Below are 18174 nucleotides of genomic sequence, written 5' to 3' on the forward strand. Positions count from 1 at the left end.
GGCCCCTGGATCCACAGTGCGGAGGGCCCCGAGAACCGGGGGACCTGGGTTCCCTTCCGGGGCACGCCTTTGGAACTGCGGCGTCCAGCCGCACAACCGTCACTATGGGGCCACGGCAATCCCTGCGCCCATCCTCGGTCCCCGCTGCCTCTGGGCTCTTTATAGGCGGGGGACACGCGCCGGCGTCACAAAGCGCCGCGACCGCGCGGGAGGCCAAGAGGAGGCGTGGAAGCGGGAGGAGGAGGAGGAGGTGGTAGTGTAGGAGAGCCAGGCACGGTGGGGGGAGGGGAGGGAGGGGCGCGCACGCGCGTCGGGTCGCCAGCCGCTGAGAGCCGCCCAGCTCCCGGCGTGCGCCCCTCCTCCCTCTCTCCCTCCCTCCCTCCCTCCCTGCTTCTCGGCTCCGTAGCTCCCGCGGCGCGAGGCGCTCTCGCTCTCCTCCTCCTCCTCCTCCTCCTCCGCCGTCGCCCCTCCCCCCGCGCAGCCGCCGCCGCCACCGCCGCGAGACCCCCGCACGCCGCTCTCCCCCCACCCCCTCCAGCCCCGCGCGCCCTCCGGCCCCTACGGCCCCCGAAGAGAACGAGAGGGCGAGCGAGCGCGGCGTTCCCGGGCCGGCCCGGCCCCCTCCCTTCACCATCGCCGGCCCTCCGCCGCCTTCCTCCGCTTCCACCTCTTCTCCCCCCCCCCAAAGTTGAGGCCCCCCTCCTGGGGGGGGGAGGACCGGGACCGGGACCCGGAGCGAATTCCCCTAACTCCCTCGACCTCTCCTCTCGCCTGGCCCGAGTGTGAGGAGAAGGGCCCGGCCCAGCCCGCGTCGTGTGTGAGGAGGACCGCGGGCGGGCCCACGGGCCGTGTGGGGCCTGGTCCGGCCCGCCGGGTGTGTGAAGACCGGGGCCCGGTGCGGCCCGGCCCGAGGGCAAGCGGAGGGGAGGGGCCTGGTCCGGCCCGGCCGGTGCGTGAGGACTGGGGCCCGGGCCCGGCGCCGCCGCCGCCGCCGCGATGGCCCAGCAGCAGATGACCAGCTCGCAGAAGGCCCTGATGCTCGAGCTGAAATCCCTGCAGGAGGAACCGGTGGAGGGCTTCCGGATCACCCTGGTGGACGAGTCCGACCTCTACAACTGGGAGGTGGCCATCTTCGGGCCCCCCAACACCCTCTACGAAGGCGGCTACTTCAAGGTACCCTCACCCCCGCTCCCGGACCCTGCCTCCGCGGCCGAGGCCTCCAGCTCCCCGCCGCTTTCTGCCGTTCCTGGGACCAGGAGTATGAGCACGGGCCAGTGGAGGGGGCTCCTCACCCCGGCAGCCCCCTCCCCCATCCGTGGAGGCAGGAAGGCCTTGCTCGCCGAGTGCCTTTTCTTTGTCATGGGGGCGGGGGCGCGGGCGAGGGCGGGAGGGCAGGCTGCATCGGGAAATCGGAGAGTCTCTCTGGTTAGGGTAGTGGCTACAGGCGCAGGAGGCCGTCTTTGTTTCCCCAGCTGAGGGCGGGTGGAAAGAGCGGTGGTCTGTCAGTGCTTTCTAGTCCTCCCGTCGGAACCCCTCCCTGCGCAGGCTGGAACTGCCCCAGAGGGCAGGGTGACCTGCACCGACTGGATTGGACTTTTCTTTTTTGGGGGGTGGGGGGTGAGGGTGGGGGAGGGGCACCAGCTTGTCATTTTTAAGAAGCTGCCGAGTGCCCTGACATTTTGAGGATTTGTTGGACTTCTTGGGTAGTAGTAGTGCCAACTTTGCATTCCAATGGGTGGTGGTGAAGAATGGGACCCTAGGGGTGGTTAAAAAAAAGGGGTGCCCACGTCGTCTTGTCATTATCCTTTTGGGGGAACTTTAACCTTCTTTCCGTTCACATTCTCTGCTTACCTCAGTCACTGGTTCTTTCAAAATGCCCTTTGTCCTCACCGTGCCACCAAGTTTGCCAGCCTTTTTTTCTACAGGTAGAAATATCCAGAGGGTGGAACGAGTCATGTAGGGAGATTGATAGCTTCCCACTTTCAGAGACAAAATTGAAACCTTCTCAAGTGGTTAACTCTAGGTAAAGGGGTGGTCTCACAGGTGACAAGTATCTGAGGCGAGATCGCTTCTCTGGGTGGGATATATGTTTGCTTAGTGACCAAAGACATTGTTTCTATTGTTTCATATGGTTTTAGAACAGTGGTTATTCTAGAATCTAATTTTTTTTTTTTTTTTTTTAACTCCAAGGTAGTTAACCTGGAGATAATGAGTGTTTGTTTTGTTTTGTTTTTACTTGAGTGTTTTTGCAGGGAGGAATCACAGATTGAAAGTTTGAATGTTTTAAATGATGCGGGCAGAGACAGAGGAAATGAGTGCTTAGGAATCCATTTAGTTTTATTTTTTTATTTCCAAAATTAAGTAAAATAGGCCAGTGAGTCAATTTTAGTTTGGAAGGGAGGGGTTATCTTGGCACAAGTTTTAAATGAGTATCTTAGTCATGTAGTTGTGATGTGTATTTTTAGGACTACCCAATTACTTAACTCTTGTTTTCTACCCTTCTAAAGGTGGAAACCTCAGTTTTATGCTTGAAATTAGGTCAACTTTATAGGAGATGGGATTTATACAGGAATGTTTAATATTCGCTACTGTGATAGTCACTGAATACTTAGAAAAAGCACGTTTTTAGAATATTATGTAAGTGCGGTACCCCTACCGACTGTTAGGCTTCATCTTTTGTGGTCAGCCTACCCTATACTTTTCAGATGGAAGTATTTAAAATTTCTAAGAAAACGTGCAAGTTATTAGTAACAAAGTGGAAAGGTATTGCTGTGTTTATGTTAAGCATATTCTCTGTTGTCAGATATAAATTTTTATGCATACTGGAAAAATGAGTTGTACAAAATTGAATCTATGTGATGCCTTTCTTTTTTTTTTTTTTTTTTGAGACTGAGTCTTGCTCTGTCACCCTGGCTGGAGTGCAGTGGTGTGATCTTGTCTCAGTGCAACCACTGCCTCCCAGGTTCAAGCGATTCTCCTGCCTCAGCCTCCCAAGCAGCTGGGACTACAGGTGCACACCACCACGCCCAGCTAATTTTTGTATTTTAGTAGAGATGGGGTTTCACCATATTGGCCAGGCTGGTCTCGAACTCCTGACCCTGTGATCAGCCCACCTTGGCCTCCCAAAGTGCTGGGATTACAGGCGTGAGCCACCGGCCCGGCCATGATGCCTTTTCTGACAAAGCATTGTTTAGCAAAATCTGCTGGCTAATGTTAGTGGAATAAAGTTTACTTTCCAAAAAATGTCATTGTTTGGTACAACCGATATTTAAAGTAAATAAATGGTTACTAGTTAGAATAATCTCACTCCAATACAGTTAAAAACAACAGAAAAAAAAAAAAAAAAACTTGTACATGAGAGAAAATAATGGGTTGCAAATTGTAATATTTGTGTGTAAGTCTGGGAAAGGAGTGTGGAGAACCCTGTCTGTTCGAAATAGGTAGTATGGAAGGATTCCTTGTGTTCATACACTTATTTAAATTAAATGCTTCTGAACTTCAGTCCTTATTTAAAAAGAACGATTTAATCTCTTGCTTTGCGACGTTAGATTTCTTTTTTTTTTTGAGACGGAGTCTCACTGTGTCTCCCAGGCTGGAGTGCAGTGGCGCGATCTCGGCTCACTGCAAGCTCCGCCCCCCGGGTTCACGCCATTCTCCCGCCTCAGCCTCCCAAGTAGCTGGGACTACAGGCGCCCGCTACCGCGCCCGGCTAGTTTTTTTTTGTATTTTTAGTAGAGACGGGGTTTCACCATGTTAGCCAGGATAGAGATTTCTTAAGCTTTGAGTCTTTTTACCTTTAATTCTGACATGTTTGAAAATTTGTAAACAGGTTTCGTGGTTTAGTCTTGTGTGAGAAGTTTGTTCGATTTTATTTTCTACTACTTTTTCCCTTATTATATGGCCTTTTATCCCATTAGTCCTTCATTAGAAAAAGGCAAATTTATGGTCATGAACAGTTAATACTGGGGATATGTTTAAAACCATTGCTTTTGTCTTAGGACAAGGCTTTTAGTGTGTTTCACTACAGCTGCAGTTAAAAGTTGGCACAAAGCTTTCCCTACCATACTACTCTTCTCCCTTATTAAATGTTAGTCCTTGAATATTTAGTACCATTTATTTTCAAGTTAAACTCTTTTCCCTTTTTGGCATAGTCATTTGTGAAGGCAGTGGGACTGCCAGTCATTCTTTACATTTTTCATACCGTAACTCCTTTAACTTTTATATTTATGAAAAGGTTTCTAACTGATCTTTTTCACTCTGAAATAGTTGGCTCTTGTCTCTTAATCACAGGATCTGCATTGGGAGATTTGTGAGACCTGTATTTCACATACTTTTTTGATTCATCCTGCTTTTGCTTATTTAATATCTCAAATCTGTGTGATTCTTAGCTTTGGGCCATGTAGATATAGAATGAGCAAAGATAGTTTTCTTCTGTCCATTCTGAATACTATACAATCTTTTTTGGCCTTACTATCTTTTTGTCTAGTTTCTTATTTTGCTACCATGGAGCAAATCGGAATTTTATTGTTACTAGAAAAATAAATTGGGGTCTTGCTCTGTCACTCAGTTTGGGGTACAGTGGTGTGATCATGGCTCACTGCAGCTTCCACCTCCTAGGCTCAAGCAGTCCTCCCACCTCAGCCCCCTGAGTGGCTGGGACTACAGGCGTGACTACGCCCGGCTAATTTTTTTTTTCTTCAGTATTTGTTAAGTCAGGTGGGGTCTCACTGTTTTGTCCAGGCTGGTCTCAAAACTCCTGGGTTCAAGGGATCCTCCCTTCTCAGCCACCCAAAGTGCTGGGTTTACCTGTGTGAGCCACCATGCCCGGCTGGAACTGTATTTTCTTTATACAAGGCCCTTGAGCCCTATCTTTTTTTTTTTTTTTTTTTGAGGCGGAGTCTCGCTCTGTTGCCCAGGCTGGAGTGCAGTGGCCGGATCTCAGCTCACTGCAAGCTCCGCCTCCCAGGGTTACGCCATTCTCCTGCCTCAGCCTCCTGAGTAGCTGGGACTACAGGCGCCCGCCACCTCGCCCGGCTAGATTTTTGTATTTTTTTTTTTTTTGGTAGAGACGGGGTTTCACCGTGTTAGCCAGGATGGTCTCGATCTCCTGACCTCGTGATCCACCCGTCTCGGCCTCCCAAAGTGCTGGGATTACAGGCTTGAGCCACCGCGCCCGGCCTGCATTATTTATCTAAAGCATTATAGCAGTGAGTCTAGAGTCAGAAAGAGTGCCTCTTTTATGATATGCACAACAACTTTTTTTGAGACGGAGTCTCACTCTGTTGCCAGGCTGGAGTGCAGTGGCACGATCTTGGCTCACTCTAACCTCTGCCTCCTGGGTTCAAGCGATTCTCCTGCCTCCTGGGTTCAAGTGATTCTCCTGCCTTAGCCTCCTGAGTAGCTGGGATTACAGGCGTGTGCCATGAAACCTGGCTAATTCTTTTTGTAGTTTTAGTAGAGACAGTTTCGCCATGTTGGCCAGGCTGGTCTTGGACCCCTGACCTTAAGTGATCTGCCCATCTCAGCCTCTCAAAATGTAATCGCAGAGGCCTGAGCCACCACTCCTGACCACCTTTTTTTTTTGGACGGGCTCTCGCTCTGTCGCCCAGGCTGGAGTGCAGTGGCCGGATCTCAGCTCACTGCAAGCTCCGCCTCCCGGGTTCCCGCCATTCTCCTGCCTCAGCCTCCCGAGTAGCTGGGACTACAGGCGCCCACAACCGCGCCCGGCTAATTTTTTGTATTTTTAGTAGAGACGAGGTTTCACCGTGGTCTCGATCTCCTGACCTTGTGATCCGCCCGCCTCGGCCTCCCAAAGTGCTGGGATTACAGGCGTGAGCCACCGCGCCTGGCCTCCTGACCAACTTTTTATAGTTTTGATTTTATTAAATAATTTGATTGAGATAATGAAATATAGGTGTGTTCCGTTTTTAGAAAACTCCAACCTGATAATGTAGAAAGTATTTGTTATATACTTAAAGTTTTCCTTATTAGGAACATCTTTATTAGACTCAAATATATACATATATCTATATGTGTGTGTACGTGTGTGTGTGTGTGTATGTATATATATATTTTTTTGAGACAATTTTGCTCTTAATGCCCAGGCTGGAGTGCAATGGAGCGATCTCGGCTCCCTGCAGTCTCTGCCTCCTGGGCTTAAGCAATTTCTCCTGCCTCAGCCTCCCGAGTAGATGGGATTACAGGCATGCGCCACCATGCCCAGCTAATTTTGTATTTTTGGTAGAGACGAGGTTTCTCCATGTTGGTCAGGCTGGACTTGAACTCCCAACCTCAGGTGATCCCGCCCACTTGGCCTCCCAAAGTGCTGGGATTACAGGCCTGAGCCACCACGCCGAGTCTACACTGACTTATATTAAAGAAAGTCTTCAAAACTTTTTTTTTTTTTTAAGAGATAGGGTCTCACTCTTGCCCAGGCTGGAGTGCAGTGATGTGATAATAGCTCACTGCAACCTGAAACTCTTGGGCTCAAGGGATCCTCTTGCCTCACCCTCCTGAGTAACTGGGACTGCAGGTGTGTACCACACTTGTTTTAATTAAAAAAATTTTTTTGTGTGTGCATAAAGGGTCTCATAGGCCAGGCTGGTCTCAAACTCCTGACTTCAAACAGTCCTCCCACCTTGGCCTCCCAAAGTGCTGGTATTACAGATATGAGCTACCACACCCAGCCAGATACTTTTTTTTTATAAGAGAATATGCATTATTTCCTATGCTTCATTTGTTCTGCAATGAATGAATCTGTTTTCTGCCATCCCTCTTCCCCCTTAAAAAAACAAGACAGACTTAGCCTAGGTCCGGCAATGTCATTTAGATATTTTGTTTCTTTTTTTCTTTTTCTTCTTCTTAATTTTTTTTTTTTTTTTTTTTCTCCTCAACAGAGTCTCGCTCTGTTGCTCAGGCTGGAGTGTGGTGGTGCGATTTCGGCTCACTGCAACCTCCACCTCCTGTGTTCAAGCAATTCTGGTGCCTCCGCCTCCCAAGTAGCTGGGATTACAGGTGTGCGCCACCATGCCTGGCTAATTTTCTAATTTTTAGTAGAGACGGGGTTTTTGCCATGTTGGCCAGGCTGGTCTTGAACTCCTGGCCTCAAGTGATCTGCCCACCTCGGCCTCCCAAAGTTCTGGGGTTACAGATGTGAGCCAATGCGCCCAGCCTATTATTATTATTTTAGAGACAGAGTCTCACTATATTGTCCAGGCTTGTCTTGAACTCCTGGGCTCAAGTAATCCTCCCCCCTCAGCCTCCCAAAGCACTGTGAATTATAGGTCTGAGCCATTGCACCCAGCCTATTTTATGACGTTTTAATTGGTAAAATATACTTGAAAAAAAATTTTTTTTTTTCATAGATGGAGTCTTACTCTGTTGCGCAGGCTGAAGTGCAGTGGTGCGATCTTGGCTCACTGCAACCTCTGCCTCCCGGGTTCAAGCAGTTCTTCTGCCTTAGCCTCCCGAGTAGCTGGGATTACAGGTGTGCGCCAGCACACCTGGCTAATTTTTGTATTTTTCATGGAAACAGGGTTTCACCATGTTGTCCAGGCTGGTCTCAAACTCCTGACCTCAGGTGATCCACCCGCCTTGGCCTCCCAAAGTGCTGGGATTACAAGCGTGAGCCATTGCGCCTGGCTGAAAAAAATTTTTTAGGAAAATGATTGTTTGCCTTTTTGAGACAGGGATTCCTTTGAGAAATTGAAGAAATTTCTCAGAGAAAATGGACACACATAAACTAATTTTATGTATTTTTTCAGAGGGTTTACTGCCGATAAGCTAAGAATCTTCTTTTAAGGTATTTAGGCAACTTAAAGACATTTTTAAACAGCTCTTTTAAAATTATAAAACAAATGCTCTTTTATTCCCCTATTTCTCTCAGTTAACTTTGAAACTACCTCTTAGGGCATTTAACTGTGTCTTTTTCTGGAAGATGAAGTTGTCTTGAGTGCTGGGTGAACTAAGGCAATGTTATATAAATGGAAACACAGTTAAGGTTTAAGGGTTTTGGAAACTAAATGAAGTTTCACTGTTTGTTGTTTCTCAGAAAATTTTTCAAACCAAATATGATACCTTAATTTTTCACAGAATATGCTTTTATCCTGCTTAGTTGATTACAAGATGCATATTTTTCTACCTTTTAACTTCTTTTGGATTAAGAAATTTCTTTCTTTTTTTTTTTGAGGTGGAGTCTTGCTCTGTCGCCCAGGCCGGAGTGCAGTGGCGTGATCTTGGCTGACTGCATCCTCCGCCTTCTGGGTTCACGCCATTTTTCTGCCTCAGCCTTCTGAGTAGCTGGGACTACGGGCACCCGCCACCATGCCTGGCTAATTTTTTGTATTTTTAGTAGAGACGGGGTTTCACCGTGTTAGCCAGGATGGTCTTGATCTCCTGACCTCATGATCCGCCTGCCTCAGCCTCCCAAAGTGCTGGGATTACAGGTGTGAGCCACCGCACCTGGCTGATTAAGAAATTTCTTAGATGGCCAGGTATGGTGGCTCATGCCTGTAATCCCAGCACTTTGGGAGGCCGAGGCGGGTGGATCGCCTGATGTCAGGAGTTCAAGACCAGCCTGGCCAACATGATAAAACCCCGTTTCTACTAAAAATACAAAAATTAGCCGGTGTGATGGTGCGTACCTGCGGTCCCAGCTACTTGGAAGGCTGAGGCAGGAGAATCGCTTGAACCTAGGAGGTGGAGGCTGCAGTGAGCCTAGATCACACCAGTGCACTCTAGCCTGTGCAACAGTGAGTCTCTGTCTCAAAAAAAAAAAAAAAAAAATTTCTCAGAATCCATAAAGTCTTATAATTGCCATCAGCCAAGTGGTACTTATAACCTAGTTGTGAGAGACCGTTTCATTGAAATCTTTTGGTAAATTTTTTTTTAAATACCAGTTTCAATTTCTTAGATTTGCTAAAATAAGGATTATTTCTTCCTGGAATGAAGGATTTAGGTCCTAATTAATACTCTGCATTGATTCTCCTTTTGTTACCTTTTGTGTCAGGAAAAGTTTTTATTGAGTACTCATTAAAGGAAAAGCAAATTGTAGGAAAAGTCACTTCCTTAAGGATAGTAAGTGAAAGTATTGGGACAGTGATAACCTTAGAACTTTTAAGTGATCGGCCAGGCATGGTGGCTCATGCCTGTAATCCCAGCACTTTGGGAGGCAAACAACAGCAGCAAAAAAAAAACAGAAAGAATGATCTTTATAAAAATCTTTTTACAGACTTTAAAATACAGAAATGTGAGGTGTGGACGTTACTGGTACAGTTGCAAATGGCAAATAAAAGCAAAGATTTTTCTTTTCGTTTTTTGAGACGAGTCTCTCTGTCACCCAAGCTGGAGCGCAGTGGTGCAGTCTTGGCTCACCACAACCTCTGTCTCCTGGGTTTAAGCGATTCTCCTCCTCAGCCTCCTGAGTAGCTGGGACTACAGGCGTGTGCCACCACACCCAGCTAATTTTTGTATTTTTAGTAGAGATGGGGTTTCACCATGTTGGTCAGCCTAGTCTCAAACTCCTGACCTCAGGTAATCCACCCACATCGGCCTCCCAAAGTGCTGGGATTATAGGCGTGAGCCCCCACGCCTGTCCAAAAGCAAAGCTTTTAAAGCTTTAAGGCCAGTTAGACCATTTTTCAACGTAACCACTATCTGTAATGGTAAAATGTTCTGTTTCATCTTTCCAACTTACTATTAGTGGTCAGTTGTAGACAAGTGAGAAAAAGGAGACTATCCAGCAAATTAGTCTACCTCTGACAATCTAGTTATGGAAAAATAACAGGAAGAGGTATGAATTCAGAGTTTAGGACTACAGATTTCCATCTTGCTTAAAGATTATATTGAAAAGGTTTAATTCTTTTTTGTTTCTGAACTTCTTTTGAACTGCTTCACATACAACTACAGATATATCTGAGCTAGCTGGGCTCAGTGGCTCACGCCTGTAATCCCAGCACTTTTGGGAGGCTGAGATGGACAGATCACTTGAGGTCAGGCATTCAGGATCAGCACAGCCAATATGGTGAAACCCTGTCTCTACTAAAAATAGAAAAATTAGCTGGGTGTGGTGGCTTGTGCCTGTAGTCGCAGCTACTCGGGAGGCTGAGGCAGGAGAATCGCTTGAACCCAGGAGGTGCAGGTTTGCAGTGGGCCGAAATCTTGTGCCACTGCACTCCAACCTGAGCCACAGAAGGGGACTCTGTCTCAAAAAAAAAAAAAAAAAAAATTCCTACAGAAGATGCGTGAGTAAAATGGAACCTCTTTGGTTGTGTTAATATCAACTTTATTCAGTGAGGAATTGTTATTCAGAGATTATGCTTATATACCTCAAAATGAATTGACTCTGGAGTGAATGCAATGATAGATACTAAGTTGAAAAGCTAAATTTAGTTCACATCACCAGGTTTGATGTTATTTAAATGATCTTCCACATGATAATTGGAAAATTCAGGTGTTGGAATATGTATTTAAGATGCAAAGTGGCCAGGCATGGTGGCTCACACTTGTAATCCCAGCACTTTGGGAGGCCGAGGCAGGTGGATCATGAGGTCAGGAGATTGAGACCATTCTGGCTAACACGGTGAAACCCCATAGCTACTAAAAATACAAAAAATTAGCCAGGCGTGGTAGCACATGCCTGTAGTTCCAGCTACCTGGGAGGCTGAAACAGGAGAATGACTTGAACCCAGGAGGCGGAGATTGCAGTGAACTGAGATCATGCCACTGTACTCCAGTCTGGGTGACAGAGTGAGACTCTGTCCCCCTCCCCCTAAAAAAAAAAGGAAAGTAAATAGTCCACTTTAAACACCTTTGTTTGATTTAGTAACAAATACATTTAAAACGTTTTGGTTATTGGGTGGGTGCAGTGGCTCACGATTATAATTTCAGCACTTTGGGAGGCAGAGGCGGGCAGATCACCTGAGCTCAGAAGTTTGAGACTGGCCTGGCCAGTGTAGTGAAACCCCATAGCTACTAAACATCCAAAAATTAGCCAGGCATGGTGTCGTGAGCCTGTAGTCCCAGCTATCCGAGAGACTGAGGCAGGAGAATCTCTTGAGCCCGGGAGAATCGCTTGAACCCAGGAAGCGGAGGTTGCAGTGAGCCGAGATTGCGCCACTGTACTCCAGCCTGGGCGACAGTGAGACTCTGCCTCAAAAAAAAAAAAAAAAGTTTTGGTTATTGTCTTATTATTATTATTTTTTGACTCTGTTCAAGTAAGAAAAAAAAAATTAGCCAAGCATGGTAGTTTGTGTCTTTGGTCTCAGCTACTTAGAAGGTTGAGTTGAGGTGGGGGGATCACTTGAGCCTGGGAGGTCCAGGCTGCAGCAAGCCATGAGCATGCCGCTGTACTCTAGCTGGGTGACAGAGCTAAGACTCAGTCTCAAAAATAAATAAGTTAAATTAAAAATAAATACAAGCCTGTAATCCCAGCACTTTGGGAGGCTGAGATGGTTGGATCACAAGATCAGGAGATTGAGAGCATCCTGGCTAACACGGTGAAACCCCGTCTCTGCTAAAAAAAAAAAATACAAAAAATTAGCCAGGCGAGGTGGCGGCGCCTGTAGTCCCAGCTACTTGGGAGGCTGAGGCAGGAGAATGGCGTGAACCTGGGAGGCGGAGCTTGCAGGGAGCTAAGACCCGGCAATGCCACCCCCGCCGGGGCAAAAAAAAAAAACACAATCAAAAAAAAAAAAATAAATAAATAAATAAATAAAAAATAAAAAAATAAATAAAATAGGCTGGGCGAGGTGGCTCACGCCTGTAATCCCAGCACTTTGGGAGGCCAAGACAGGCAAATCACCCGACACCAGCCTGGTCAACAAGGCGAAACCCTGTTTCAACTGAAAATACAAAAATTAGCCATGCGTGGTGGCATGTGGCTGAAATCCCAGCTACTTGGGAGTCTCAGGCAGGAGAATTGTTTGAATGTGGGAGGTGGAAGTTGCAGTGAGCTGAGACTGTGCCATTGCACTCCAGCCTGGGCAACAAGAGTGAAATTCCATCTCAAAAAAAAATTAATAAAATTAAATTAAAAATTAAATTTGGCTCAGTGTGGTGGCCCATGCCTGTAATCCCAGCACTTTGGGAGGCTGAGGTAGGCGGATTACCTGAGATCAGGAGTTCGAGACCAGCCTGACCAACATGGTGAAATCCTATCTGTACTAAAAATACAAAATTAGGCTGGGCTTGGTGGCTCACACTTGTAATCCCAGTGCTTTGGGAGGCCAAGGTGGGCAGATCACGAGGTCAGGAGTTCGAGATCAGCCTCACCAACATGGTGAAACCCCATCTCTACTAAAAATACAAAAATTAGCCGGGTGTGTGGCACATGCCTGTAATCTCAGCTACTCAGGAGGCTGAGGCAGGAGAATCGCTTGAACCTGGGAGGCAGAGGTTGCAGTGAGCCCAGATCGTGCCACTGCACTCCAGCCTGGGCGACATAGCAAGACTCCCTCTCAAAAAAAGAATAAATAAAATAAATTAATAACATAAAATTAAAAATTAGGCTGGGCGCGGTGGCTCATGTCTGTAGTCCTAGGACTTTGGGAGGCTAAGGGTGGTGGATCATCTGAGGTCAGGAGTTCAAGACCAGCCTGACCAACATGGTGAAACCCCGTCTCTACTGAAAATACAAAATCAGCCGGTTGTGGTGGCTCATGCCTATAATCCCAGTTACACGGGAGGCCGAGGCAGAAGAATCGCTTGAACCTGGGAAGTTGAGGTTGCAGTGAGCCAAGATCCCACCATTGCACACTAGCCTGGGCAACAGAGTGAGACTCTGTCTCAAAAAAAAAAAAAAAAAAAAAAAAGTTAAAATCAGACTTATGGAGTGTTTTACAAGGAACTATTTTAAATTTTGATGACTTCAGTTTTGTTTTTTTTTTTGCAGTCACAGTCTCACTCTGTCGCCCGGGCTGGAGTGCAGTGGAATGATCTTGGCTCTCTCACTGCAACCTCTGCCTCCTGGGTTCATTCAGTTCTCCTGCCTCAGCCTCCCAAGTAGCTGGGACTACAGGCATGTGCCACCACGCTGGGCTAATTTTTATTTATTTATTTATTTTTGAGATTCAGTCTCTCTCTGTTGCCCAGGCTGGAGTGCAGCAGCACGAGCTTGACTCACTGCAACCTCCACCTCCTTGGTTTAAGCAATTCTCCTGGCTCAGCCTCCCGAGTACCTGGGATTACAGGCATGTGCCACCATGCCCAGTTAATTTTTGTATTACTATTATTTTGTTTTGAGATGGAGTTTTGCTCTTGTTGCCCTGGCTAGAGTGCAATGGCACAATCTTGGCTCACTACAGCCTCCATCTCCCAGGTTCAAGTGATTCTCCCGTCTCAGCCTCCTGAGTAGCTGGGATTACAGGAGTGTGCCACCATGCCCGGATAATTTTTTGTATTTTCAGTAGAGATGGGGTTTCACCTGGTTGGCCAGGCTCGTCTCGAATTCCTGATCTCAGGTGATCTGCCTGCCTCAGCTTCCCAAAGTGCTGGGATTATAGGCGTGAGCCACCACCCCTGGCCTGATTTTTGTATTTTTAGTAGAGACAGGGTTTCACCATGTTGGCCAGGCTGGGATTGAACTCCTTACCTCAAGTGATCTGCCTGCCTTGGCCTCGCAAAGTGCTGGGATTATAGGTGTGAGTCACCATGCCTGGCCTTTTGTCTGTTAAATCCACACGAAAAAAATAGATTTAAAAAAAATTCTGGATTACTTGAATAAGAGAATGATAAATCATATTTCAGAAAGCCTTTTTATTAGCAAATTGATTTCTTTAATAGCAACTTTAACATTACTTTAAGGGGAGAGTAGGAATGGTGCCAATATTGAGAAAAATGTAATTCTAAGAATTTGGTTTTGGAGACATCGGATATTCAGAAAGGTGGGAGAATGGAGGCAGCCTAAGTGATGAGAAATTACCTAATGGATACAATGTATACTCTTTGGATGATGGGTACTCTAAACGCCTAGACTTCACCTCTATGCAAAACATCCACAAAACTTCATGGGTACCCCCAAAATCTGTTTCTATAAAAGGTTGGTTTTGCGATGAGAAATGATGATATAATACCTCTGAAAGTGAGAGATGATACAGGAAGTTAAATTTCTCAATACAATATTGGTTTATGCTTTTAAAATAATAATGCCTTGATATTTTCCAAGTATGTTTAAGCACCATAGAGGAAACCTAAGCTTAGGGAAACATTCTTTGCAGTTTTCTCATTTGAGTCTAGTGAGTGGTATTTTTTAACCTCTATTACAGCATCTTTAGATCAGTGCAATATATATATATATATATATATTTTTGGAACAGAGTTTTGCTCTAGTTGCCCAGGCTGGAGTGCAGTGGCATGATCTCGGCTCACCGCAACCTCCGCCTCCTGGATTTTCAAGCGATTCTCCTGCCTCAGCCTCCTGAGTAGCCGTGACTATAGGCATGCGCCACCACGCCCGACTGATTTTGTATTAGTAGAGACGGGGTTTCTCCATGTTGGTCAAGCTGGTCTCGAACTCCCGACCTCTGGTGATCCTCCCGCCTCGGCCTCCCAAAGTGTTGGGATTACAGATGTGAGCCACTGCACCTAGCCTAATCAGTGCAGTAGTTTTAAGTGGTTGATTTATTCTGTATTTGTATTTCCACGTTTCATAATTCTCTCTTTTTTTTTTTTTTTTTTTTTTTTGAGACCAATTCTTGCCCTGTCACCCATGCTGGAGTGCAGTGGCGTGATCTCAGCTCACTGCAACCTCCACCTCTTGGATTCAAATGATTCTCCTGCCTTAGCCTCCTGAGTAGCTGGGACTACAGGTGCACGCCACCATGCCCAGCTAATTTTTGTATTTTGGTAGAGGTGGGGTTTCACCATGTTGTCCAGGCTGGTCTCGAACTCCTGACCTCAGGTGATCCACCTGCCTTGACCTCCCAAAGTGCTGGGATTATAGGCGTGAGCCACTGTACCCGGCCTCATAATTCTTTAGATATCTGCTTTGCTGGTTGGACACGTTGGCTCATGCCTGTAATCCCAGCACTTTGGGAGGTCAAGGTGGACAGATCACCTGAGGTCAGGAGTTCAAGACCAGCCTGACCAACATGGTGAAATGCCATCTCTACTGAAAATACAAAAATTAGCCTGTTGTGGTGTTGTGTGCCTCTCATCCCAGCCACTCTGGAGGCTGAGGCAGGAGAATCTCTTGAACCTGGGAGGCGGAGGTTGCAGTGAGCCAATATCGGCCACTGCAGTCCAGCCAGGGGGACAGAGTGAGACTCCCTCTCAAAGGAAAAAAAAAAAAAAAAAAGATATCTGCTTTGCTTATTTGTTGCATGGGCAGCTGGTATTTAATTTGAGGGAAAAGTCCCATAAAATAATTCAGATTGTGTGGCTCATTTAGTAGCAAACATAGTAATTTGGGTTTTAAACATTGAATGATTTCTACCTTGCTGAAATAAGTGTGGTTCCATTTATAAGATAATATTAAGAATTGGTAGAGTAGACTGGTCCGAGTGCAGTGATGTTTACAACCTATTGATCACAACCAGTTACAGATTGCTTAGTTCCTTCTTCATTCCCACTGTTTCACTGAACTAGCAAAAAAAAAAAAAGAGAATAGCCAAAGTTATAAAAACTTGGAAAATATGTAATAGTTCTTCACAGAAACAGACTGGTGGCTGAGTGTTGTGCCTCACACCTGTAATCCCAGCACTTTTCGAGGTCAAGGCTGGTGGATCACTTGAGCCCAGGAGTTCCAAGACTGACTGAGCAACGTGGTGAGACCCCCATCTTTAGAAAGAAAAAAGAAACAATGGCTTAAATCTTAAACAGATTTTTAAGTTTACTTGTAATCATACCTGATATATGTAATAAGGCAAAACAAAAAACCCCAGAGTTTTGTTATTCAAAGGAATAATTTCCTTCATATGACTTAAGACTTTTGTTTGTTTGTGTGTTTGTTTGATTGATAGATACGGAGTCTTGCTCTGTTGCCCAGACTGGAGTGCAGTGGCGTCATCTTGCCTCACTGCAACCTCCACCTCCCAAGTTCAAGCTGTTCTCTTGCCTCAGCCTCTGGAGTAGCTGGGATTACAGGCATGCGCCACCACACCTGGCTAATTTTTGTATTTTTAGTACAGATGGGATTTCACCATGTTGGCCAGGTTGGTCTTGAACTCTATTTTATTTATTTCATTTTATTTGTTTGTTTTTGAGATGGAGTCTCGCTGTGTCACCCAGGCTGGAGTGCAGTGGTACGATCTCAGCTCACTGCAAGCTTTGCCTCCCGGGTTCACGCCATTCTCCTGTCTCAGCCTCCCTAGTAGCTGGGACTAAAGGCGCCTGCCAACATGCCCGGATAAGTTTTTTGTATTTTTAGTAGAGACAGGGTTTCACTGTGTTAACCAGATGGTCTCGATCTCCTGACCTCATGATCCGCCCACCTTGGCCTCCCAAAGTTTTGGGATTACAGGCATGAGCCACTGCACCTGGCCTATTTTATTTTTTTGAGACGAAGTTTCGCTCTTGTTGCCCAGGCTGGAGTGTGATGGCGGGATCTCAGCTCACCGCAACCTACTCCTCCCGGGTTCAAGCAATTCTACTGCCTCAGCTTTCCCGAGTAGCTGGGATTACAGGCATGCGCCACCATGCCCCGTTAATTTTTTGTATTTTTAGTAGAGATGGGGTTTCTTCATGTTGGTCAGGCTGATCTTGAACTCCCGAACTCAGGTGATATGTGCCCGACCTGCAACTCAGGTATTAAGCTTGATTCATTGAATTATTGATAGCAATCATTAACAAATTATTTAGACCGGGTGTGGTGGCTCACGCCTGTAATCCAAGCACTTTGGGAGGCCGAGGTGGGCGGATCACCTGAGGTTGGGAGTTTGAGACCAGCCTGACCATATGGAGAAACCCCATCTCTACCAAAAACTATAAAATTAGCCAGGCGTGGTGGTGCGTGCGTGTAATCCCAGCTACTTCGGAGGCTGAGGCAGGAATCACTTGAACCCAGGAAGCAGAGGTTGCAGTGAGCCGAGATTGCGCCATTGCGCTCCAGCCTGGACAACAAGAGCGAAACTCTGTCTCAAAAAAAAAAAAAAAAATTATTTAATACCCTTTGGTTGAACTTTAATTAATTTTTTTCGGCCAGGTGTGGTGGCTCACACCTGTAATCCCAGCACTTTGGGAGACTGAGAGGGGCAGATCATGAGGTCAGGAGATCGAGACCATCCTGGCTAACAAGGTGAAACCCCGTCTCTACTAAAATACAAAAAAATTAGCCGGGCGTGGCGGCCAGCGTCTGTAGTTCCAGCCACTTGGGAGGCTGAGGTAGGAGAATGGTGTCAACCTGGGAGGCGGAGGTTGTGGTGAGCCAAGATCGTGCCATTGCACTCCAGCCTGGGCAAGAAGAGCGAGACTCTGTCTCGAAAACGAAAAACAAAAAACAAAAAAAAAAGAAAGAAAAATTATTTAATACCGTTTGGTTGAACTTTAATTAAATTTTTTCAAGGTTTTTTTTTTTAATGCTCTCAGCAGAATCAAAACTTTAATTAAATTCTATTATAGTTTTAAGTAGTCAGGTTTATGGAGGTATAATTTATACGTTAAAATTAATCTTTTTAGTTATATAGTTCTATGAATTTTGGTAAATGTATAGTCACATTCAGTTTTTTAAAGAAAAAGACCACAGTAAGGCAGTTTTTATATCATATTTGTGGGTGTGAGTACAAAGTGAAGTTACTTTTTTCTTAAAATATGAGGAAAATGGCTCTGAGGACTAAGAGTTATTATTTGTGTGGTACAATGAGTCCTCACTAATTTGGATTCTACTAATTTGAAAATTATGAGGTTTTTCTTTTTTGATACAGGATTTTGCTGTATTGCCCAGGCTGGAGTGCAGTGGCATGATCTCAGGTCAGTGAAACCTCTGCCTCCTGGGTTCAAAGTGATTCTTCTGCCTCAGCCTCCTGAGTAGCTGGGACTACAAACGCGTGCCACCACACCTGGCTAATTTTGTTTTATTTTTAATACAGACGGGTATCACCATGTTAGCCAGGATGGTCTTGATCTCCTGACCTCGTGATCTACCTGCCTTGACCTCCCAAAGTGCTGGGATTACAGGCGTGAGCCAATGCGCCTAGCTGATTTTTGTGTTTTTGGTAGAGACGGGGTTTCACCATGTTGGCC

General features: G+C 46.1%; 1 protein-coding gene across 2 annotated transcripts in view; it reads left to right on the forward strand.

The window, feature by feature from the left end:
* The first annotated feature begins 396 nt into the window (after positions 1-396).
* Positions 397-18174, forward strand: part of UBE2R2 (ubiquitin conjugating enzyme E2 R2) — a 117362-nt gene continuing 99584 nt past the window's right edge. For both annotated transcript variants that reach the window (XM_003911590.4, XM_021927440.2), the window contains exon 1: positions 397-1173. In XM_003911590.4, the coding sequence (XP_003911639.1) occupies positions 997-1173 (177 nt within the window). In that variant the 5' untranslated portion in view covers positions 397-996. The remainder of the gene's footprint in view (positions 1174-18174) is intronic.

Source organism: Papio anubis, chromosome 13, assembly GCF_008728515.1.
Source record: "Papio anubis isolate 15944 chromosome 13, Panubis1.0, whole genome shotgun sequence".
NCBI classification, from domain to species: domain Eukaryota; kingdom Metazoa; phylum Chordata; class Mammalia; order Primates; family Cercopithecidae; genus Papio; species Papio anubis.